Source organism: Nerophis ophidion, linkage group LG28, assembly GCF_033978795.1.
Source record: "Nerophis ophidion isolate RoL-2023_Sa linkage group LG28, RoL_Noph_v1.0, whole genome shotgun sequence".
Classification (NCBI taxonomy): domain Eukaryota; kingdom Metazoa; phylum Chordata; class Actinopteri; order Syngnathiformes; family Syngnathidae; genus Nerophis; species Nerophis ophidion.
This window is the reverse complement of record NC_084638.1, coordinates 30,806,279-30,833,001: the sequence shown is the minus strand read 5'-3', so window position 1 is coordinate 30,833,001 and position 26,723 is coordinate 30,806,279. Positions and strand designations below refer to the sequence as shown.

General features: G+C 41.1%; 1 protein-coding gene across 7 annotated transcripts in view; it reads right to left on the bottom strand.

The window, feature by feature from the left end:
• Positions 1–26,723, bottom strand: part of rapgef6 (Rap guanine nucleotide exchange factor (GEF) 6) — a 341,924-nt gene that overhangs the window by 85,852 nt on the left and 229,349 nt on the right. For all 7 annotated transcript variants that reach the window (XM_061891505.1, XM_061891506.1, XM_061891508.1 and 4 more), the window contains 4 exons: positions 21,751–21,931; positions 21,520–21,656; positions 14,653–14,811; positions 9,743–9,895 (listed from right to left, as the gene is read on the bottom strand). In XM_061891505.1, the coding sequence (XP_061747489.1) occupies positions 9,743–9,895; positions 14,653–14,811; positions 21,520–21,656; positions 21,751–21,931 (630 nt within the window). The remainder of the gene's footprint in view (positions 1–9,742; positions 9,896–14,652; positions 14,812–21,519; positions 21,657–21,750; positions 21,932–26,723) is intronic.

Sequence of the window (26,723 nt, the reverse complement as noted above, 5' to 3'; positions counted from 1 at the left end):
TCCGGCATTTTGAGTCAGAGTTATGATAAACGCGCATCCGTCGCCAGACTGCTTTTTATCCATAGATTTATCAGATTTAGTGTTTTATTATCTATAGCAGGGGTGTCAAAATTGTACCCCGGAGGCCGTTTGCGGCCCACAGCTACTGTTTTAAAGGCCCACGGCACATTCTAAAAATACCAATAAAATAAACAAAAACGTAACAAAAGTGAAATAAAAAAGCTGAAAGGTGAAATGTAATTTAGAACAAGTTGCAATGTTGACTAATAAAAGAAAGCTGGTTTATTTTCTTTCAAACTGTCATGAGTCAAAACATAATATTGAATCAAAATCAATGTTATTATGAATTATTGACCTATCCGAAGTTCCGATTACGTCACATTTTGAAAGTATTTTTTTGGTGGAAGATTTTGCATATTTTGTGTGTTTGCCACTAAAAACAGTTTTGTTGGACAAAATAGGGCGGAAAACAAACAAACAAAAAAACAACATAAACAAAAAACCTAACATATTTGGAAATGAGGGATGGATCTGAAGTTGATGTAGACTCCAGAGATTTAAGCGTTAAATATTTACACTTTTATACTGAAATAAATACAACTCCAACTTATTACAAACCCCGTTTCCATATGAGTTGGGAAATTGTGTTAGATGTAAATATAAACGGAATACAATGATTTGCAAATCATTTTCAACCCATATTCAGTTGAATATGCTACAAAGACAACATATTTGATGTACAAACTGATAAACATTTTTTTTTTTTTGCAAATAATCATTAACTTTAGAATTTGATGCCGGCAACACGTGACAAAGAAGTTGGGAAAGGTGGCAATAAATACTGATAAAGTTGAGGAATGCTCATCAAACACTTATTTGGAACATCCCACAGGTGTGCAGGTTAATTGGGAACAGGTGGGTGCCATGATTGGGTATAAAAACAGCTTCCCAACAAATGCTCAGTCTTTCACAAGAAAGGATGGGGCGAGGTACACCCCTTTGTCCACAACTGCGTGAGCAAACAGTCAAACTGTTTAAGAACAACGTTTCTCAAAGTGCAATTCCAAGAAATTTAGGGATTTCAACATCTACGGTCCTTAATATCATCAAAAGCTTCAGAGAATCTGGAGAAATCACTCCACGTAAGACGGCACTGTATCAAAAAACGACATCAATCCCTAAAGGATATCACCACATGGGCTCAGGAACACTTCAAAAAACCACTATCACTAAATACAGTTTGTCGCTACATCTGCAAGTGCAAGTTAAAGCGCTACTAAGCAAACCAAAAGCCACTTATCAACAACATCCAAAAAACGCCGCCGGCTTCTCTGTATATATATGTGTCCTCTTTTACAATATGGTCAGCCTATATTATGCATCACACCCTCGATGGTTGATTTATTTAACAGGTAATGACGATGTGCACGGTTGATGGTATGGATGCAATGTGTCTACTTTCTCATTGGACAGAAAAGAAGCTTCTCGAAAAGGAAACATTTTTTGAGGAAGTAGGAGTAGCAAAGAGAAAGTATTGCTGCGAGAAGCATTTAGAGGATCAATACGTGATCGATACCCGATTGGAGAAAAGATCAGAGGTCCTTGGTGAACAAGAGGAGCTAATGGCGCTAACGCTTGCTTTTAGCGAGTCACAAAGAATGCTGAGTCGTCGCTTTAAGAAATCCTTCCATCCCTGGCAAAGCTGCGGATTGCTGGAACATGTCAGGATAGTGAGCCTGAACTTGACCTTTGCTAGAAAATGATCGACCCTCCAACCAAGCCTTCAAAACGAACAGTTTGCTTGCGCTAATCAATGAAAAGTCAAACGTGTCTTTGAATCTCAACGGCATGGATTCATCCATCCATTGTCTACCGCAGGAGCCGATGCCAGCTGTGCTTTGCCCGTCAAAAACAATAGTGTGCTGTCTTTGAGAGACAACAACAACTGTGACACCACACGACAATTTGACCTTTGACCTTGCCACACTCAAAATCAATAGTGTGCCTCTTTGCAGACAAAACTTACGAGTGAAAACTGGGATTAGTAACGACCAGAATCTTTTTTTATCTTACATTTTTATCTTAACTTTGTAGTATTTTTAATTCTTATATTTTTTCCATTTTCGTTTTATTTACTTTTTAATTATTTTTTTTCTATATTTTATATATATATATATATATATATGTGTGTGTGTGTGGGAAAAATCACAAGACTACTTCATCTCTACAGAACTGTTTCATGAGGGGTTCCCTCAATCGTCAAGAATCTTTTTTCATTTGACATTTTTATCTTAACTTTGCATTATTTTTAATTATTATATTTTTTTCATTTTCGTTTTATTTACTTTATAATTATTTTTTTTCTATATTTTATGTGTGGGAAAAATCACAAGACCACTTCATCTCTACAGAACTGTTTCATGAGGGGTTCCTCAATCGTCAGAATCTTTTTTTATTTTACATTTTTATCTTAACTTTTTATTATTTTTAATTATTATATTTTTTAATTTTCGTTTTATTTACTTTTTAATTATATTTTTCAATGATTTTTTAAATTAATATATATATATATAACTAGGATTAGTAAGGATCAGAATCTTTTTTTACTTTACATTTTTATCTTAACTTTTTATTATTTTTAATTATTATATATTTTTTTCATTTTCGTTTTATTTACTTTTTAATTATATATTTTTTTATAAAAGCGCTTTGACACTATTTCCACATTCACGACCCATCACGACCAAGAAGGGTCTTGCTCAATGACACAACGGACGTAACGAGGTTGGTAAAAGGTGGGGATTGAACCAGGAACCCTCAGGTTGCCGGGGATTGCCACTCTCTTTTGTATGAAAACAGACCTGAATAGACCCGCTCATCGGCAGTGTGTCTTATAATCCGGTGCGCTCAATGGTCCGAAAAATAGGGTATTAACTCATTGTAGGGCACAGCAAAAAAAAAAAAAAATGGATAGCAAAGACTGAACTGACGAGCGAACACACCATAAACTATACACTACTGCCATTTAATGTCTTGGACTTACAAAGGTAAGTGCAAATTTACATCATACTTGCAAATGCGATAATAAAACAGGATATAACAACTAGACAGCCGTTATCATAATCATCACATTTTTAGTGTGTGTTAATACATTTTCATTGTTTTTGATAATACAATCTCGGACCATTATAAGGCGTACTGCCGATGAATAGTTTATTTTCAATCCTTTTTTTATATAAAAGGCGCACCGGGTTATGGAATTTTTTTTTTCTAAATGTTAAACACTTCCTTGTGGTCTAAATAACATGTAATGGTGGTTCTTTGGTCAAAATGTTGCATAGATGATGTTTTACAGATCATCTTCAAACCGCTTTCTGACCGTCGCTTCCGGATGCGCCGTTTTGTGGGCGTTCTTATTTACGTGGCTCACCTTCGACGTCGTCTTCTCCCCGTCATCGTTGTTGTAGCGGTGTAGCGTGCAAGGACGGGAGTGGAAGAAGTGTCAAAAGATGGAGCTAACTGTTTTAATGACATTCCGATTTTACTTCAATCAATAACGGAGCAGCGTTTCCTCAACCGGAAACATCAACAAGACCGGAACTTTCTAATAACTAAAGTTCCTTGGGTGAATAATGGAAACTCACTACACTGGTATGTTTTAGCGCTTTCATGGCGAATTTACTGACAGATATAAGTAAGAACTTTACACTACTTTATATTAGAAACGGCAACAGCGGAGGATGAATGTCCCATTACAAGAAGACAGAGAAAAAGGAGAAGTTTTTCGACTACGGTGTTCCCACGGACTACAAAGGCGGACAAGCGCAATTTTTTCAGGATTTATGCAGATCCCAAATACGGATCAGCAGGTACCAGAAGGTAAGAAAAGTTGCTTTTCCATAATATTGCGTAACAAAACGCCATATAATATGTCTTACCTTATACACACACCATAATAATACTCATGTTTATTGCGCCGACCATCCATCAAGCGGTGCGGTTTCATAGCTTACCAAAGTCGTACTAAAACATTTTTGATAGATTTTTGAGCACCGTGTGTAATGTTCTATATTTTCATATATGGTTTACTTGAGTTATATTGTAATCATAGTGCAGTCTACACATATCTCTTATGTTTGACTGCCATCTGTCAGGCTTGTCCCTGACAGTTTGGTTTTGTTTTAGTTTTTCCTCTGTGTATGTCTTTGTTTCCTGTCAGTCAGCGCTTTTATTTTGGTAATTTCCTGCTTTTCTCCCTGAGCGCTGTTTTCCCTCAAGTGCAGGTGATTGGCACCTGGCCACACCTGGCGTCAATCAGCCCGGTCCTATTTAAACCTGCTTTGTCCTTCAGTCAGGGCTGGATTATTGTCATCCTTACCTGTCAATGTCATTAATACATATCGTTGTAGCTGTGTCTACTTCTGTTCACTCTGCTCATGCCATAGTTCCTTCGTGTCACAGTAAGTGTTTTTGTTTCTAGTCCACAGTTAGCCTTTGTGCTAGTTTTTGTTCATAGCCAAGTTTGTTCTCCGCTTTGTGCACCCTTTGTGTTTCTTCTTTATTTTTACATTTTTGGACATTAAATTATGTTTTCTTATTCAATGCCTGCCAAAGTCTCTGCATCTCGGGGTTCCTCACAAACTCAACCTGACACCATCTACTGTTCACACTTATCATTACACCATGCACCAAATAAAATTGCTTCGAGGTCGGTAAGCAAAACCGGGATAATTCCATACATTGGGCGCGTCAGGTTAAAAGGCGCACTGTCAAGTTTTGAGAAAAAAGTACATATTTTAAGTGCGCCTTATAGTCCGAAAAATACGGTACTGAAAATTGATACTGTTGACTACCGATATAGATTCCCAGGTACTGGGAACTGGGAGCGTACCCATCCCTACAAAACAATTAAAGGCCTACTGAAACCCACTACTAGCGACCACGCAGTCTGATAGTTTATATATCAATGATGAAATATTAACATTGCAACACATGTCAATACGGCCGCTTTAGTTTACTAAATTACAATTTTAAATTTCCCGCGGAGTTTCCTGTTGAAAACGTCGCGGAATGATGACGCGTACGCGTGACGTCACGGACCGTTAGGAAACATAAGCGCTGCACACACACACAGCTAAAAGTCGTCTGCTTAAACGGCATAATTACACAGTATTTTGGAGATCTGTGTTGCTGAATCTTTTGCAATTTGTTCAATTAATAATGGAGAAGTCAAAGTAGAAAGATGGAGGTGGGAAGCTTTAGCCTTTAGCAACACAAACACACGGTGATTCCTTGTTTAAAATTCCCGGAGGTGAAGCTTTACTATGGATCAGAGCGGTCAAGCGAACATGGATCCCGACCACATGTCAACCGGCAGTTTTCGGTGAGAAAATTGTGGTAAAAAGTCGCCTCTTACCCGGAGATCAGCGGAGCTTGCGCCGTCCATGCAGCTGCCGTGACTTCCCTCAGAAACTGGCGTCAAAACACCCGTGGACACACCCCTCCGACTATCAAGGTACTATTTAATGATGATGATGATGGATTAGATTTATATCGCGCTTTTCTATTGTTAGATACGCAAAGCGCTCACAGAGAAGTGGGAACCCATCAATCATTCACACCTGGTGGTGGTAAGCTACATCAGTAGCCACAGCTGCCCTGGGGTAGACTGACGGAACCGTGGGTGCCAGTTTGCGCCTATGGCCCCTCCGACAACCACCAATCATTCATTCATTCGCCAGTGTGAGCGGCACCGGGGGCAAAGGTGAAGTGTCCTGCCCAAGGACAAACGGCAGCGATTTGGATGTCAATAGGTGGGAAGCGAACCTGCAACCCTCAGGTTTCTGGCAAGGCCGCTCTACCCACTACGCCATGCCGCCCCTCACTAAAACACTAGCAAAACAATAGAAAGATAAGGGATTTCCCAGAATTATCCTAGTAAATGTGTCTAATAACATCTGAATCGCTCCCACTGCCCTCGCCTTTTTTTTTTTTCTTTCCTAGTCCTTCACTCTCACTTTCCTCATCCACGAATCTTTCATCCTCGCTCAAATTAATGGGGAAATTGTCGCTTTCTCGGTCCGAATAGCTCTTTTGGTTGGAGGCTCCCATTATAAACAATGTGAGGATGTGAGGAGCCATCAACATGTGACGTCATCGTCTGCTACTTCCGGTAAAGGCAAGACTTTTTTATTAGCGACCAAAAGTTGCGAACTTTATTGTGGATGTTCTCTACTAAATCCTTTCAGCAAAAATATGGCAATATCGCGAAATGATCAAGTATGACACATAGAATGGACCCGCTATCCCCGTTTAAATAAGAAAATCTCATTTCAGTAGGCCTTTAAACACTTCAGTTTTGTTCAATTAATAATGGAGAAGTCAAAGTAGAAAGATGGAGTTGGGAAGCTTTTAGCCTTTAGCCACACAAACACACGGTGATTCCTTGTTTAAAATTCCCGGAGGTGAAGCTTTACTATGGATCAGAGCGGTCAAGCGAACATGGATCCCGACCACATGTCAACCGGCAGTTTTCGGTGAGAAAATTGTGGTAAAAAGTCGCCTCTTACCCGGAGATCAGCGGAGCTTGCGCCGTCCATGCAGCTGCCGTGACTTCCCTCAGAAACTGGCGTCAAAACACCCGTGGACACACCCCTCCGACTATCAAGGTACTATTTAATGATGATGATGATGGATTAGATTTATATCGCGCTTTTCTATTGTTAGATACGCAAAGCGCTCACAGAGAAGTGGGAACCCATCAATCATTCACACCTGGTGGTGGTAAGCTACATCAGTAGCCACAGCTGCCCTGGGGTAGACTGACGGAAGCGTGGGTGCCAGTTTGCGCCTACGGCCCCTCCGACAACCACCAATCATTCATTCATTCGCCAGTGTGAGCGGCACCGGGGGCAAAGGTGAAGTGTCCTGCCCAAGGACAAACGGCAGCGATTTGGATGTCAATAGGTGGGAAGCGAACCTGCAACCCTCAGGTTTCTGGCAAGGCCGCTCTACCCACTACGCCATGCCGCCCCTCACTAAAACACTAGCAAAACAATAGAAAGATAAGGGATTTCCCAGAATTATCCTAGTAAATGTGTCTAATAACATCTGAATCGCTCCCACTGCCCTCGCCTTTTTTTTTTTTCTTTCCTAGTCCTTCACTCTCACTTTCCTCATCCACGAATCTTTCATCCTCGCTCAAATTAATGGGGAAATTGTCGCTTTCTCGGTCCGAATAGCTCTTTTGGTTGGAGGCTCCCATTATAAACAATGTGAGGATGTGAGGAGCCATCAACATGTGACGTCATCGTCTGCTACTTCCGGTAAAGGCAAGACTTTTTTATTAGCGACCAAAAGTTGCGAACTTTATTGTGGATGTTCTCTACTAAATCCTTTCAGCAAAAATATGGCAATATCGCGAAATGATCAAGTATGACACATAGAATGGACCTGCTATCCCCGTTTAAATAAGAAAATCTCATTTCAGTAGGCCTTTAAACACTTCAGTTTTGTTCAATTAATAATGGAGAAGTCAAAGTAGAAAGATGGAGGTGGGAAGCTTTAGCCTTTAGCCACACAAACACACGGTGATTCCTTGTTTAAAATTCCCGGAGGTGAAGCTTTACTATGGATCAGAGCGCGGTCAAGCGAACATGGATCCCGACCACTTGTCAACCGGCAGGTTTCGGTGAGAAAATTGTGGTAAAAAGTCGCCTCTTATTGGAGATCAGCGGAGCTTGCGCCGTCCATGCAGCTGCCGTGACTTCCCTCAGAAACTGGCGTCAACACACCCGTGGACACACCCCTCCGACTATCAGGTACTTGTATTTTACATCTTCTCAGCTGTTTGAAATTGGTCTAGTAGATAGCAAGTTATGTACGAAGAGGGAACTCTTGTTCATTTATTGAGGGAATGTGAGAGAATAAAAGAATTACGGTTAAAAACAACCAAAGAAACAATCACATTCCTTAATATAAACATCCCAATGACATTGCAAACTTGTATTTTTGGGGATCTCAATCAATTTAGTAACGAGTCATCAAAGAGTAAAAATGGTTTTCTTTCAATATGCATAATAACAAAACGGGTAATATTAAAAAAATGGATAAATGTTGATAGTCCAACTCAAACTAACTGGTATACACAAGCTATGGAGATGATATCAGTAGAAAAAACTGCATTTAGTTTAGATAATAATGAGTCATATATTGGAATATGGGATCCATTATTGAAATTAGTTTTAAGTATTAAATGAACCAAAATATGACTTATTGTATCTTTGTGTAAAATATTGGACACAGTGTGTTGTCTAGCTTATGAGATGCGATTAATTGTTCATTTTATTTATTTATTATTTTTTTGTATTAACGTTTTTAATGATAATGTCAAATAGGGATTTTTAAACACTGCTATTTTGAAATTGTTACTAATATTGATAATGTTCATTTTTGTTTCACTACTTTTGGATTGTACCGTGTTGTGTTTGTGTGTCCTCAATTGCTTTGTTTGTTGCTATTCTGAGTGTTACTGGGTTGGGTTCGGTTTTGGAATTTGATTGCATTGTTATGTATTGTTTTGTTGGATTGATTAATAAATGTATTAAATAAATAAATAAAAAGGTACTATTTAACTCACTAAAACACTAGCAACACAATAGAAAGATAAGGGATTTCCCAGAATTATCCTAGTAAATGTCTGCGATGAGGTGGCGACTTGTCCAGGGTGTACCCCGCCTTCCGCCCGATTGTAGCTGAGATAGGCGCCAGCGCCCCCCGCGACCCCAAAAAAGGGAATAAGCGGTAGAAAATGGATGGATGGATCCTTGGAAATGTGTCTAAAAACATCGGAATCCCTCCCAATGCAATCGCCTTTTTTTTTGTTTACTTTATTTTATTTTTTTTCTAGTCCTTCACTATCAATATCCTCATCCCCAAATCTTTCATCCTCGCTCAAATTAATGGGGAAATTATCGGTTGGGGACATCTCTACGCTGCTGATCCGCTTGAGATGGTTTCCTGTGGACGGGGCTCTCGCTGCTGTCTTGGATCCGCTTGAACTGAACTCTCGCTGCTGTCTTGGAGCCACTACGGATTGAACTTTCACAGTATCATGTTAGACCCGCTCGACATCCATTGCTTTCGGTCCCCTAGAGGGGGGGGGGGGTTGCCCACATCTGAGGTCCTCTCCAAGGTTTCTCATAGTCAGCATTGTCACTGGCGTCCCACTGGATGTGAATTCTCCCTGCCCACTGGGTGTGAGTTTTCCTTGCCCTTTTGTGGGTTCTTCCGAGGATGTCGTAGTCGTAATGATTTGTGCAGTCCTTTGAGACATTTGTGATTTGGGGCTATATAAATAAACATTGATTGATTGATTGATTGATGAAATTGTCGCTTTCTCGGTCCGAATAGCTCTGTTTGTTGGAGGCTCCCATTAAAAACAATGTGAGGACGTGAGGAGCCATCACATCGGTGACGTCATCGTCTGCGACTTCCGGTGAAGGCAAGGCTTTTTTATTAGCGACCAAAAGTTGCAAACTTTATTGTGGATGTTCTCTACTAAATCCTTTCAGCAAAAATATGGCAATATCGCGAAATGATCAAGTATGACACATAGAATGGACCTGCTATCCCCGTTTAAATAAGAACATCTCATTTCAGTTGGCCTTTAAGTGAATGAAGGTACCTCTTCTAACTTTGGACCTAAGCTGCCGAGGTCAAAATCAATAGATGTGGCGCCCACCTTGATGACGATGTGGCCCTTCCTGGTGCCGCTGCGGTCCAGCTCTCGGTGCTCCTTCACCATGACGATCTCGCCCTCCTCCTCCACCTTGTGCGTGTTCTTCTCCACGTGGTTGAGGATCCGCCAGTAGTCCTCCTGGGCCACGCACACCAACTGCCGGCACAGAGGGACATGAGGACGGCGCCACAACAAAAATGTCACGTTCTGCTTTTGCTGAGCGCTACTTCTCTGACTTCCTGGAGGTCAGAAGGACAGGAAGTGACACGCTGGACGGAGGAAGTGGGATGTAGATGTTACCTTACTGGGTAAAGGGGTCTAAAATCTATATGGTGATATATATTGCAGCCTCGATATATATCACAATATATTATTTTGTCAAGGTCAAAAGTTTACATACACTTGTGAAGGACATAATGTCATGGCTGTCTTGAGTGTCCAATCATTTCTACAACTCTTATTTTTTTGTGATAGGCCATGGATGTCAAACTCCGGCCCGCAATTTCTCACACTTGCCAATCCTCCCGAAGTACAGTGCCACTCCCGAAAATCTCGATTTCCACCCGGGCAACAATATTGAGGGCGTGCCTTAAAGGCACTGCCTTTAGCATTCTCTATAACAGGGGTCACCAACCTTTTTGAAACCAAGAGCTACTTCTTGGGTACTGATTAATGCGAAGGGCTACCAGTTTGATACACACTTAATTAAATTGCCGGAAATAACCAATTTGCTCAATTTACCTTTAATAAATAAATATATATATATATAAAGAAAATGGGTATTTCTGTCTGTCATTCCGTCGTACATTTGTTTTCCTTTTACGGAAAGTTTTTTGTAAAGAATAAATGATGAAAAAAACATTTAATTGAACGGTTTAAAAGAGGAGAAAACAGGAAAAAAGTGAAAATTTAATTTTGAAACAGTTTTTCTTCAATTTCGACTCTTTAAAATTCAAAATTCAACCAAAAAAAGTGAAGAGGAAAAACTACCTAATTCGAATATTTTTGAAAAAAATTACCAAAAATTATTCATTAAACATCATTAGTAATTTTTCCTGATTATAAATGATAAATGGGTTGTACTTGTATAGCGCTTTTCTACCTTCAAGGTACTCAAAGCGCTTTGACACTACTTCCACATTTACCCATTCACACACACATTCACACACTGATGGAGGGAGCTGCCATGCAAGGCGCTAACCAGCACCCATCAGGAGCAAGGGTGAAGTGTCTTGCTCAGGACACAACGGACGTGACGAGGTTGGTACTAGGTGGGAATTGAACCAGGGACGCTCGGGTTGCGCACGGCCACTCTCCCACTGCGCTACGCCGTCCCATGATTAAGATTCATTTTAGAATTTTGATGACGTGTTTTAAATAGGTTAAAATCCAATCTGCAATGTGTTAGAATGTATAACAAATTGGACCAAGCTATATTTCTAACAAAGACAAATCATTATTTCTTCTAGATTTTCCAGAACAACATTTTTAAAAGAAATTGAAAAAACTTTGAAATAAGATTTAAATTGAATTCTACAGATTTTCTAGATTTGCCAGAATATTTTTATTTTATTTTAATCATAATAAGTTTGAAGAAATATTTCACAAATATTATTTGTTGAAAAAACAGAAGCTAAACTGAAGAATTAAATTAAAATGTATTTATTATTCCTTAAAATAAAACAAATACATGTACTTGAACATTGATTTAAATTGTCAGGAAAGAAGAGGAAAGAATTTAAAAGGTAAAAAGGTATATGTGTTTAAAAATCCTAAAATCATTTTTAAGGTTGAATTTTTTTTCTCTAAAATTGTCTTTCTGAAAGTTATAAGAAGTAAAAAACCAAGTCTTTAAAATATTTTCTTGGATTTTCAAATTCTATTTGATTTTTGTCTCTCTTAGAATTAAAAATGTCGATCAAAGCCAGACCAGCTTGCTAGTAAATAAATACAATTTAAAAAATAGAGGCAGCTCACTGGTAAGTGCTGCTATTTGAGCTATTTTTAGAACAGGCCAGCAGGTGACTCATCTGGTCCTTACGGGCTACCTGGTGCCCGCGGGCACAGCGTTGGTGACCCCTGTCCTAGAGACACCCTATTAAAACAAAAAAATCTTTTTGCCCCATCTTTTTCTATCTTTGAAAAGCTCCAGGGTGCCATGTGGAATATGTGGACAATTGTCAAAGTTCAGTATGACCTCTAATGTTGTGTTTTTAGTGTTTTCCTGCCTTCTCCTTTGTCTGCGCCTGTGCTCTTAGTGATTCGTCCTCGGCGAGGGGCGGACCTCCTCGCAATTAGCACACCGGTATTTAGGCTCGTCACTGTCAGCTTGGCCTCGCCGGTTATTGTCTCAGTACTCCTGTCGTGCATGCACCTACTTCACCAGACCTGGTATATTTTTGCTCCTTTGTCCTGAATTCCCTAACCTCCTGTGTGTTTATCTCCTAGTCCCCCTGAAGTAAAAATGATAACTTTTGTTGGACTCTTGCCCTGCTCAGTGTGCCCTGGCCTTTTCTCCTGCCGACCGCTGAGGAACCTTTTTTGTCCAGATTTCATGGTGTGTGTTTCTGCCCCATCGGCCTTAGTTATCTCTTTTAGGTGCATGCACGACAGGAGTACTGGAGACAATAACCGGCGAGGCCAAGCTGACAGTGACGAGCCTAAATACCGGTGTGCTAATTGCGAGCAGGTGTGCTTTTAGTGATTCGCCCCTTGCCGGGGACGAATCACTAAAAGCACAGGTGCAGACAAAGGAGAAGGCAGGAAAACACAAAAACACTACATTTAACTTCCAACAACCCAATCATTAAAATGCAAAAAGTCAGTGTTCAAAAACAAGAAAAAAAAAAATACAAAAATTGGGGGTATTTTATTTGAACTAAGCAAAATTATCTGCCAATAGAACAAGAAAATTTGGCTTTCCAAAACAAGTAAAATTAGCTAACCTCAATGAACCCAACAATACCTTAAAATATGTATATTCTCACTAATAACAACTGTACAAAAATGGATACGTATTTTCTATTGTTTCATTGAAATAAAATAGCAAAGTTTTAATATGAGACACAATTGTGTCAAAGTCATGATTTTTTTGTTCATGCTTGAAATAAGAAATATTACTTTAAAAAAGTGTTTTTATACTCGTGAGTGTTGATGACATATCTTTGCAACAGTTGATATTCTAGTTTCAAGCATGTTTTACTCAAAATAGGTCATAAAATCTCAGCAACAAGCTGTAATATCTTACCGAGATCATTTAGGACCAAAACCTTTAAAACAAGTAAAAAAACTAACATAAAATCTGCTTAGTGAGAAGAATTATCTTATCAGACAGAAAATAAGCAAATATCACCCTTATTTGAGATATTTAATCTTACTTAGATTTCAGTTTTTGCAGTTTAGAAATGAGTAATATAACAATAAATAAGGTGATAGTAAATAATAAAAACTTACAAATAAATCATAACAACAACAATAACTATAATTATATTATTAATAATAGTAATAATATATTGAAACCTGTTTATTCATAAAAGGAATAAAATATGTTTATAAGTCTTGGCTCGGACAATATTTTAAATAAATAGGAATTTTACTTGCAATAAGAGAAGTGGAACATTTTTAAATTATCGTTGAACAAGATAACTTTTGACCTTATTAGAGTGAACATTATGACATTTAAAATAGTTAAAGTTTTTGAGAGAAGTTATGTTTTAATCTACAAACCCTGTTTCCATATGAGTTGGGAAATTGTGTTAGATGTAAATATAAACAGAATACAATGATTTGCAAATCATTTTCAACCCATATTCAGTTGAAATATGCTACAAAAACAATATATTTGATGTTCAAATTGATAAACATTTTTTTTTTGCAAATAATTATTAAATTTACACGTGACAAAGAAGTTGGGAAAGGTGACAAAAAATACTGATAAAGTTGAGGAATGCTGATCAAACACTTATTTGGAACATCCTACAGGTGTGCAGGTGTGTGCCATGATTGGGTATAAAAACAGCTTCCCAAAAAATGTTCAGTCTTTCACAAGAAAGGATGGGGCGAGGTACACCCCTTTGTCCACAACTGCGTGAGCAAATAGTCAAACAGTTTAAGAACAACGTTTCTCAAAGTGCAATTGCAAGAAATTTTGGGATTTCAACATCTACGGTCCATAATATCATCAAAAGGTTCAGAGAATCTGGAGAAATCACTCCATGTAAGCGGCATGGCCGGAAACCAACATTGAATGACTGTGACCTTCGATCCTTCAGACGCCACTGTATCAAAAACCGACATCAATCTCTAAAGGATATCACCACAAGGGCTCAGGAACACTTCAGAAATCCACTGTCACTAAATACAATTTGTCGCTACATCTGTAAGGGCAAGTTAAAGCTCTACTATGCAAAGCGAAAGCCATTGATCAACAACATCCAGAAACGCCGCCGGCTTCTCTGGGCCCGAGATCATCTAAGATGGACTGATGCAAAGTGGAAAAGTGTTCTGTGGTCTGACAGGTCCACATTTCAAAATGTTTTTGGAAATATTTGACATTGTGTCATCTGGACCAAAGGGTAAGCGAACCATCCAGACTGTTATCGACGCAAAGTTGAAAAGCCAGCATCTGTGATGGTATGGGGGTGCATTAGTACCCAAGGCATGGGTAACTTACACATCTGTGAAGGCACCATTAATGCTAAAAGGAACATACAGGTTTTGGAACAACATATGCTGCCATCTAAGCGACGTCTTTTTCATGGCCGCCCCTGCTTATTTCAGCAAGACAATGCCAAGCCACATTCAGCACGTATAAAAAAAGTGTGCAAAATAAGTGCTTATCTTGTTGAATAAAGAATAAAAGAGTAAAACAGCAATTAAAAAAAAAAAAAGCCAAACGATCTTTGTGAGTGTACCTGACAGTCGTCCCCTTTGGTGCGGACTTCTCCGTGCATGAACTGCTTGTCCAAGGAGGGCGAGATGCCGAAGCTGTTGCCCATACACAAAGTCTCCACTCGGCCCTCCAGGTGGCTGATCTCCACCGCCCCGTTCAGGATCACGTACCACAGGTCCAGCTGTGGACACGTCACATAGTCAACTACTATAAACATCATTACAATAACAATCATTTGGGGGGGCAGCATAAATATCGGACAGATAATGATTGGGCCGGTACCAGGAGTTATGACGTATATAATTCCGATAACCTATTTAATAATGCACCAATGAGGCGAGATTACAGGTTTTTTCGGACCATAGGGCAGATCATCTTCAAGCCGCTTTCTGACAGTCGCTTCAGGAAGCAGCGTTTTGTGGGTGGTCTTGTTTACGTGGCTCACCTTCGACAGCGTCTTCTCCCCGCCATCTTTGTTGTAGCGGTGTAGCGTGCAAGGACGGGAGTGAAAGAAGTGTCAAAAGATGGAGCTAACTGTTTTAATGACGTTCAGACTTTACTTCAATCAATAACGGAGCAGCATCTCCTCCTCTGTGGCTCACTAGTGCAACAACAATGCAGGAAATGTGTGCCGTGGAAAAACCGTCCGACAGGATAACTAAAGTTCCTTGGGTGTAGCGTGCAAGGACGGGAGTGAAAGAAGTATCAAAAGATGGAGCTAACTGTTTTAATGACGTTCAGACTTTACTTCAATCAATAACGGAGCAGCATCTCCTCCTCTGTGGCTCACTAGTGCAACAACAATGCAGGAAATGTGTGCCGTGGAAAAAACGTCCGACAGGATAACTAAAGTTCCTTGGGTGTAGCGTGCAAGGACGGGATTGGAAGAAGTATCAAAAGATGGAGCTAACTGTTTTAATGACGTTCAGACTTTACTTCAATCAATAACGGAGCAGCATCTCCTCATCTGTGGCTCACTAGTGCAACAACAATGCAGGAAATGTGTGCCGTGGAAAAAACGTCCGACAGGATAACTAAAGTTCCTTGGGTGTAGCGTGCAAGGACAGGATTGGAAGAAGTATCAAAAGATGGAGCTAACTGTTTTAATGACGTTCAGACTTTACTTCAATCAATAACGGAGCAGCATCTCCTCCTCTGTGGCTCACTAGTGCAACAACAATGCAGGAAATGTGTGCCGTGGAAAAAACGTCCGACAGGATAACTAAAGTTCCTTGGGTGTAGCGTGCAAGGACGGGATTGGAAGAAGTATCAAAAGATGGAGCTAACTGTTTTAATGACGTTCAGACTTTACTTCAATCAATAACGGAGCAGCATCTCCTCATCTGTGGCTCACTAGTGCAACAACAATGCAGGAAATGTGTGCCGTGGAAAAACCGTCCGACAGGATAACTAAAGTTCCTTGGGTGTAGCGTGCAAGGACGGGATTGGAAGAAGTATCAAAAGATGGAGCTAACTGTTTTAATGACGTTCAGACTTTACTTCAATCAATAACAGAGCAGCATCTCCTCATCTGTGGCTCACTAGTGCAACAACAATGCAGGAAATGTGTGCCGTGGAAAAACCGTCCGACAGGATAACTAAAGTTCCTTGGGTGTAGCGTGCAAGGACGGGATTGGAAGAAGTATCAAAAGATGGAGCTAACTGTTTTAATGACGTTCAGACTTTACTTCAATCAATAACGGAGCAGCATCTCCTCATCTGTGGCTCACTAGTGCAACAACAATGCAGGAAATGTGTGCCGTGGAAAAAACGTCCGACAGGATAACTAAAGTTCCTTGGGTGTAGCGTGCAAGAACGGGATTGGAAGAAGTATCAAAAGATGGAGCTAACTGTTTTAATGACGTTCAGACTTTACTTCAATCAATAACGGAGCAGCATCTCCTCCTCTGTGGCTCACTAGTGCAACAACAATGCAGGAAATGTGTGCCGTGGAAAAACCGTCCGACAGGATAACTAAAGTTCCTTGGGTGTAGCGTGCAAGGACGGGATTGGAAGAAGTATCAAAAGATGGAGCTAACTGTTTTAATGACGTTCAGACTTTACTTCAATCAATAACGGAGCAGCATCTCCTCCTCTGTGGCTCACTAGTGCAACAACAATGCAGGAAATGTGTGCCGTGAAAAACCGTCCGACAGGATAACTAAAGTTCCTTGGGTGTAGCTTGCAAGGACGGAATTGGAAGAAGTATCAAAAGAGGGAGCTAACTGTTTTAATGACGTTCAGACTTTACTTCAATCAATAACGGAGCAGCATCTCCTCCTCTGTGGCTCACTAGTGCAACAACAATGCAGGAAATGTGTGCCGTGGAAAAACCGTCCGACAGGATAACTAAAGTTCCTTGGGTGAATAATGTAAGCTCACTACACCGGTATGTTTTAGTGCTTCCATGGCAAGTGTACTGACAGATATAAATAAGAACTTTACACTACCTTATATTACAAATGACAACAGAGGATGAATGTCCCATAACAAGAAGAGTAAAGAAGAAGCTCATCCACTACGGTGTTACCGCGGACTACAAAGGCGGATGTGTGCAAATTTTCAGAACGTAGGCAGATCCCAAATACAGATCAGCAGGTATCAGAAGGTATAAAAAGTTGCTTTTGCATAATTTTGCGAAACAAAACGCCAGATAATATGTCTTACTAGTGCAACAACAATGCAGGAAATGTGACCCATTAAAAACCGTCCGACAGGATAACTAAAGTTCCTTGGGTGAATAATGTAAGCTCACTACACCGGTAGTTTTTAGCGCTTCCATAACAGGTCTACTGACAGATATATATGCAGATTTAGAAATGTACACTACTTTATATTACAAATGGCAACAGTGGAGGATGAAAGCCCCATAACAAGAAGATAGAGAATAAGACTGTAATGGTGGACGAGCGCTAATTTTCAGGACTTATGCAGACCCCAAATACACATCAGCAAGGTACCAGAAGGAAAGAAAAGTTGGTTTTGCATAATATTGCGAAACAAAACTAACAGGTGCCATTTTCCTGTCCTTATACACACACCATAGCAATCAATACTCGTATGTTGAGGCACAATACATCTGACTACGGTAGCTGTAATGCTCAAAAAATCCATCAAGCGGTGCGGCTTCATAGCTTACCAAAGTCGTACTAAAACATTTTGATATATTTTTGTAGTCCGATGAGCTTCTTCTTTTTCTCTATCTTCTTGTTATGAGACATTCATCCTCCATAGTTGCCATTTCTAATATAAAATACTAAAGTTCTTACTTTTATCTGTCAGTAAACTCGCCATGAAAGCTCTAAAACATACCGGTGTAGTGAGTTTACATTATTCACCCAAGAAACTTTAGTTATTAGAGAGTTTCGTTTTTTCACGGCACAAATTTCCTATTGTTGTTTACGGATGAGGAGATGCTGCTCCGTTATTGATTGGAGTAAAGTCTGAATGTCATTAAAACAGTTAGCTCCATCTTTTGATACTTCTTCCACTCCCGTCCTTGCACGCTACACCGCTACAACAACGATGACGGGGAGAATATGAAAAAAGAGAGAAAATAGAACATTCATCGGCAGTGCGCCTTATAATACGGAAAATACGGTAGGCTTTTAAAATAATTAAAGGTATTAAAAGATTTTAGTAATTGAATTTTTAAGACTTTTTAACAGCCTGCATAAACACACCATCACTTAATGATGGACCAAGAAGGTTTGTGACTGTTTTATTCGCCTGTGCAACGGTTGGGGACATCTCTGCGCTGCTGACCCGTCTTGGCTTGGGATGGTCTCCTGCTGGCCCCACTTTGGACTGGACTCTCACTAATATGTTAGATCCGCTATGGACTGAACTGTCACTATTATGTTGGATCCACTATGGACTGGACTTCCACTATTATGTTCAAGCCACTATGGACTGGACTCTCACTTTTATCTTTGATCCACTATGGTCTGCACTCTCACTATTATGTGAGATCCACTATGGACTGGACTCTCACTTTTATGCTAGATCCAGTATGGACTGGACTCTCACTATAATGTTGGATCCACTATGGACTGGACTCTCACTATTATGGTAGATCCACTATGGACTGGACTCTCACTATTATGTTCGATCCACTATGGACTGGACTTCCACTATTATGTTCAAGCCACTATGGACTGGACTCTCACTTTTATCTTTGATCCACTATGGTCTGCACTCTCACTATTATGTGAGATCCACTATGGACTGGACTCTCACTTTTATGCTAGATCCAGTATGGACTGGACTCTCACTATAATGTTGGATCCACTATGGACTGGACTCTCACTATTATGGTAGATCCACTATGGACTGGACTCTCACTATTATGTTCGATCCACTATGGACTGGACTCTCACTATTATGTTAGATCCACTATGAACTGGACTCTCACTATTATGTTAGATCCACTATGAACTGGACTCTCACTATTATATTAGATCCACTATGGACTGGACTCTCACTATTAGGTTGGATACACTATGGACTGGACTCTCACACTATTATGTTAGATCCACTATGAACTGGACTCTCACTATTATGTTAGATCCACTATGAACTGGACTCTCACTATTATATTAGATCCACTATGGACTGGACTCTCACTATTATGTTAGATCCACTATGGACTGGACTCTCACACTATTATGTTAGATCCACTACGGACTGGACTCTCACTATTATGTTAGATCCACTATGGACTGGACTCTCACACTATTATGTTAGATCCACTACGGACTGGACTCTCACAGTTATGTTAGATCCAATACGGACTGGACTTCCACTATTATGTTCAAGCCACTATGGACTGGACTCTCACTATTATGTTAGATCGACTATGGACTGGACTCGCACTATTATGTTGGATCCACTATGGACTGGACTTTCACTATTATATTAGTTCCACTATGGACTGGACTCTCACTATTATGTTGGATCCACTATGAACTGGACTCTAACTTTTATGTTAGATCCACTATGGACTGGACTCTCACTATTATGTTGGATCCACTATGGACTGGACTCTCACTATTATGTTAGATCCACTATGAACTGGACTCTCACTATTATGTTAGATCCACTATGGACTGGACTCTCACTATTATGTTAGATCCACTACGGACTGGACTCTCACAGTTATGTTAGATCCAATACAGACTGGACTTCCACTATTATGTTCAAGCCACTATGGACTGGACTCTCACTATTATGTTAGATCCACTATGGACTGGACTCACACTATTATGTTGGATCCACTATGGACTGGACTTTCACTATTATATTAGATCCACTATGGACTGGACTCTCACTATTATGTTAGATCCACTATGGACTGGACTCTCACTATTATGTTAGAACCATTATGGACTGGACTCTCACTATTATGTTAGATCCACTATGGACTGGACTCTCACTATTATGTTAGAACCATTATGGACTGGACTCTCACTATTATGTTAGATCCACTATGGACTGGACTCTCACTATTATGTTAGAACCATTATGGACTGGACTCTCACTATTATGTTAGATCCACTATGGACTGGACTCTCACTATTATGTTAGAACCATTATGGACTGGACTCTCACTATTATGTTAGATCCACTATGGACTGGACTCTCACTATTATGTTAGATCCACTATGGACTGGACTCTCACTTTTATGTTAGATCCACTATGGACTGGTCTCTCACTATTATGTTAGATCCACTATGGACTGGACTCTCACAATATTATGTTGGATCCACTATGGACTGGACTCTCACTTTCATGTTAGATCGACTATGGACTGGACTCTCACTATTATGTTAAATCCACTATGGACTGGACTCTCACTATTATGTTGGATCCACTATGAACTGGACTCTAACTTTTATGTTAGATCCACTATGGACTGGACTCTCACTATTATGTTAGATCCACTATGGACTGGACTCTCACTTTTATGTTAGATCCACTATGGACTGGTCTCTCACTATTATGTTAGATCCACTATGGACTGGACTCTCACTATTATGTTGGATCGACCATGGACTGGACTCGCACTATTATGTTGGATCCACTATGGACTGGACTTTCACTATTATATTAGTTCCACTATGGACTGGACTCTCACTATTATGTTGGATCCACTATGAACTGGACTCTAACTTTTATGTTAGATCCACTATGGACTGGACTCTCACTATTATGTTGGATCCACTATGGACTGGACTCTCACTATTATGTTAGATCCACTATGAACTGGACTCTCACTATTATGTTAGATCCACTATGGACTGGACTCTCACTATTATGTTAGAGCCACTATGAACTGAACTCTCACTATTATGTTAGATCCACTACGGACTGGACTCTCACAGTTATGTTAGATCCAATACAGACTGGACTTCCACTATTATGTTCAAGCCACTATGGACTGGACTCTCACTATTATGTTAGATCCACTATGAACTGGACTCTCACTATTATGTTAGATCCACTATGGACTGGACTCTCACTCTTATGTTAGATCCACTATGGACTGGACTCTCACTATTCTGTTAGATCCACTATGGACTGGACTTTCACTATTATGTTCGATCCACTATGGACTGGACTTTCACTATTATGTAAGATCCACTATGGACTGGACTTTCACAATATTACGTTCGACCCACTCGACGTCCATTGCTTTCGGTCTTCCCTAGTGGGGGGGGGGGTCCTCTCCAAGGTTTCTCACAGTAATTTCCTTGCCCTTATACGGGCTCCGTTGTGGCTTGTGCAGCCCTTTGAGACACTTGTGATTCAGGGCTATACAAATAAACATTGATTGATTGCTACTGCCTTTCTTTTTACACTTTAAAGAGAGTCGGGCGAGCGACTGACCTCCTGCTTGTCGCGGAGAATGACGGTGGCGCCCTGCTCCACAACCTCGAACACCATCACGCCGCACAGCTCGCGACGCACCAACATGGTCATGTTGGCGAAGGCGGGCAGCTGGTGCATGAACTCCAGTAGTTGCTCTAACGGGGGGGGGGTGGGGGGTTTTACAAAAGAGACCAATCAGGAGGGAGCTCAGCAACGAGGAGCGGCGAGCACGCGACAAGCGGGACTGACCGATGTCGTCGTCGTTGCGGTCGGCCGGGTCTTTTTCCAGACACTCCCGGACCAGGTCGCGGCCCAGGAGCGCGTTCGAGGCTCTGTCCAGGTCCTCGTCCTCCTCTTCTTCCTCCTCGCTGTCCACGGGGGCCTCGGGGAGACCGGACAGGTCCACGTCGCCCAGCTCGCTCTCGGTGGCCTGGAAATAACATTTGACATTTGGAATGTGATGCCTGTAAAAGAAAGTTGGCACAAGTGGCAAAAAAGAATCTGCTACAAAGACGACATATTTGATGTTCAAACTGATTAACATTTTTTTTTTTTTTTTTTTTGCAAATAATCTTTAACTTTAGAATTTGATGCCAGCGACACGTGAGGAAGAAGTTGGGAAAGGTGGCAATAAATACTGATAAAGTTGAGGAATGCTCATCAAACACTTATTTGGACCATCCCACTGGTGAACTGGCTGATTGGGAACGGGTGGGTGCCATGATTGGGTATAAAAGCAGCTTCCATGAAACAAGGATGGAGCGAGGGTCGCCACTTTTTGAACAAATGCGTGAACAAATTGTCGAACAGTTTAAAAGAACAACTTTTCTCACTGAGGTATTGCGAGGAATGCAGGGATTTCACCATCTACGGTTCGTAAGATCATCATAAGGCTCAGAGAATGTGGAGAAATCACTGCATGTAAGCGGCAATGCCCGTGACTTTCCATCTCTCAGGTGGTACTGCATCAAAAAGCGACACCGGTGTGTAAAGGATATCACCACATGGGCTCAGAAACACGTCAGACAACCACAGTCAGTAACTACAGTTTGTTGCTACATCTGTAAGTGCAAGTTAAAACTCTACAATGCAAAGCGAAAGCCATTTATCAACAACACCCGGAAATGCCGCTGGCTTTGCTGGGCCCAATGCAAAGTGGAAAAGTGTTCTGTGGTCTGATGAGTTTACATTTCAAATTGTTTTTGGAAACTCTGGACGTCGTGTCAAAGAGAAAAATAATAATTTGGATTGTTATAGGCGCAAAGTTGAAAAGCCAGCATGTGTGATGGTATGGGGGTGTATTAGTGCCCAAGGCATGGGTAACTTACACATCTGTGAAGGCAACATTAATACTGAACGGTACATACAGGTTTTGGAGCAACATAAGTTGCCATCTAAGCAACGTTATCATGGACGCCCCTGCTTATTTCAGCAAGACAATGCCAGGTACTAGACTGGCCTGCCTGTCGTCCAGACCTGTCCCTAATTGAAAATGTGTGGCACATTATGAAGTGTAAAATACCACACAAGCAAGGATGGGGCGAGGGTCACCACTTTGTGAACAAATGCATGAACAAATTGTCGAACAGCTTAAAAGAACCACTTTTCTCACTGAGCTATTGCGAGGAATTCAGGGATTTCACCATCTACGGTTCGTAAGATCATCAAAAGGTTCAGAAAATCTGGAGAAATCACTGCATATAAGCGGCAATGCCCGTGACCTTCGATCCCTCAGGCTGTATTACGTCAAAAATCGACATTAGTGTGTAAAGGATATCACCACACGGGCTCAGGAACACTTCAGAAAACCACTGTCAGTAATTACAGTTCATAGCTACATCTGTAAGTGTAAGTTAAAACTCTACTATCCAAAGCGAAAGCCATTTATCAACAACACCCAGAAATGCCGCTGGCTTTGCTGGGCCCGATGCAAAGTGGAAAAGTGTTCTGTGGTCCGACGAGTCCACATTTCAAATTGTTTTTGGAAACCGTGGACGTTGTGTCAAAGAGAAAAATAATCATCCGGATTGTTAGAGGCGCAAAGTTCAAAAGCCAGCATCTGTGATGGTATGGGGGTGTATTAGTACCCAAGGCATGGGTAACTTACACATCTGTGAAGGCACCATTAATGCTGAAAGGTACATACAGGTTTTGGAGCAACATATGTTGCCATCCAAGCAACGTTATCATGGACGCCCCTGCTTATTTCAGCAAGACAATGCCAGGTACTAGACTGGCCTGCCTGTAGTCCAGACCTGTCCCCAATTGAAAATGTGTGGCACATTATGAAGTGTAAAATACCACACAAACAAGGATGGGGCGAGGGTCACCACTTTGTGAACAAATGCGTGAACAAATTGTCGAACAGCTTAAAAGAACCACTTTTCTCACTGAGCTATTGCGAGGAATTCAGGGATTTCACCATCTACGGTTCGTAGGATCATCAAAAGCTTCAGAAAATCTGGAGAAATCACTGCAGGTAAGCGGCAATGCCCGTGACCTTCGATCCCTCAGGCGGTACTACATCAAAAAAGCGACATTAGTGTGTAAAGGATATCACCACGTTGGCTCAGGAACACTTCAGAAAACCACTGTCAGTAATTACAGTTCATAGCTACATCTGTAAGTGCAAGTTAAAACTCTACTATGGAAAGCGAAAGCCATTTATCAACAACACCCGGAAATGCCGCTGGCTTTGCTGGGCCCAATACAAAGTGGAAAAGTGTTCTGTGGTCTGACGAGTCCACATTTCAAATTGTTTTTGGAAACTTTGGACGTCGTGTCAAAGAGAAAAATAATCATCTGGATTGTTAAAGGCGCAAAGTTGAAAAGCCAGCATCTGTGATGGTATGGGGGTGTATTAGTGCCCAAGGCATGGGTAACTTACACATCTGTGAAGGCACCATTAATGCTGAAAGGTCCATACAGGTTTTGGAGCAACATATGTTGCCATCCAAGCAACGTTATCATGGACGCCCCTGCTTATTTCAGCAAGACAATGCCAGGTACTAGACTGGCCTGCCTGTAGTCCAGACCTGTCCCCAATTGAAAATGTGTGGCACATTATGAAGTGTAAAATACCACACAAACAAGGATGGGGCGAGGGTCACCACTTTGTGAACAAATGCGTGAACAAATTGTCGAACAGCTTAAAAGAACCACTTTTCTCACTGAGCTATTGCGAGGAATTCAGGGATTTCACCATCTACGGTTCGTAGGATCATCAAAAGCTTCAGAAAATCTGGAGAAATCACTGCAGGTAAGCGGCAATGCCCGTGACCTTCGATCCCTCAGGCGGTACTACATCAAAAAAGCGACATTAGTGTGTAAAGGATATCACCACGTTGGCTCAGGAACACTTCAGAAAACCACTGTCAGTAATTACAGTTCATAGCTACATCTGTAAGTGCAAGTTAAAACTCTACTATGGAAAGCGAAAGCCATTTATCAACAACACCCGGAAATGCCGCTGGCTTTGCTGGGCCCAATACAAAGTGGAAAAGTGTTCTGTGGTCTGACGAGTCCACATTTCAAATTGTTTTTGGAAACTTTGGACGTCGTGTCAAAGAGAAAAATAATCATCTGGATTGTTAAAGGCGCAAAGTTGAAAAGCCAGCATCTGTGATGGTATGGGGGTGTATTAGTGCCCAAGGCATGGGTAACTTACACATCTGTGAAGGCACCATTAATGCTGAAAGGTCCATACAGGTTTTGGAGCAACATATGTTGTCATCTAAGCAACAGTATCACGGACGCTCCTGCTTATTTCAGCAAGACAATGCCAGGTACTAGACTGGCCTGCCTGTCATGCAGACCTGTCCCTAATTGAAAATGTGTGGCACATTATGAAGTGTAAAATACCACACAAACAAGGATGGAGCGAGGGTCAATTGAATATTGAAAAGGATTTGCAAATCATTGTATTCTGTTTTTATTTACGATTTACACAACGTTCCAACTTCACTGGTTTGGGGTTTTGTAGAAGAGAAAAATAATATTCGGACACTCCTGGGTGAAGCATTTTTATTTCTAGTAATCCGCCTGCAAACAAAGTGTTATGAAAGGTGGAGGTAATAAGCAGTGCTATGAACGACGTTATTACTATAAGCTGCTCCTTTTTTTCCTACGTTTGAACCCTTATAAAACGGTGCGGCTAATTTATGGATTTTTCTTCGCTGACGGGTATAATGCAAATAGTTAAAGAAAAACAATCAAAAACACTGCAATGGTGTGGTTTTGCTTGTGCTATGGCGCCATCTTTTGGACTAGTTCGCTCACTGCAGGCACTGCAGTGACCTTTTCCTTTAGTGTAGCCTTTAAATAGACTCCCTTTTTAGACCAGTTGATCTGCTGTTTCTTTTCTTTTTCTTCTATGTCCCACTCTCCCCTGTGGAGGGGGTCCGGTCCGATCCGGTGGCCATGTACTGCTTGCCTGTGTATCGGCTGGGGACATCTCTGCGCTGCTGATCCGCCTCCGCTTGGGATGGTTTCCTGGTGGCTCCGCTGTGAACGGGACTCTCTCTGCTGAGTTGGACCCGCTTTGGACTGGACTCTTGCGACTGTGTTGGATCCATTGTGGATTGAACTTTCACAGTATCATGTTAGACCCGCTCGACATCCATTGCTTTCCTCCTCTCTAAGGTTCTCATAGTCATTATTGTCACCGACGTCCCACTAGGTCATTATTGTCACCGATGTCCCACTGGGTGTGAGTTTTCCTTGCCCTTATGTGGGCCTACCGAGGATGTCGTGGTGGTTTGTGCAGCCCTTTGAGACACTAGTGATTTAGGGCTATATAAGTAAACATTGATTGATTGATTGATTGCTTTCAACCGGAAGTAGAAGTGCCATTCAGTCTTCAAGCCGTCAATACTGTTCCTATCGTAAGGATTCTTCATTCATAACTTCAAGCGGCGTTTGTAAGTTTTACAATATTATTTAAACTGTTTATATTTGGCACTGCGATGAGATGGCGACTTGTCCAGGGTGTACCCCGCCTTCCGCCCGATTGTGGCTGAGATAAGCACTAGCGCCCCCCGCGACCCCAAAGGGAATAAGTGGTAGAAAATGGATGGATGTTTATACTTGGGCAGCACGGTGGTACAGGGGTTAGTGAACGTGCCTCCCAATACGAAGGTCCTGGGAAGTCCCGAGTTCAATCCCGGGCTCGGGATCTTTCTGTGTGGAGTTTGCATGTTCTCCCTGGCCCTGTGATAAAGTGA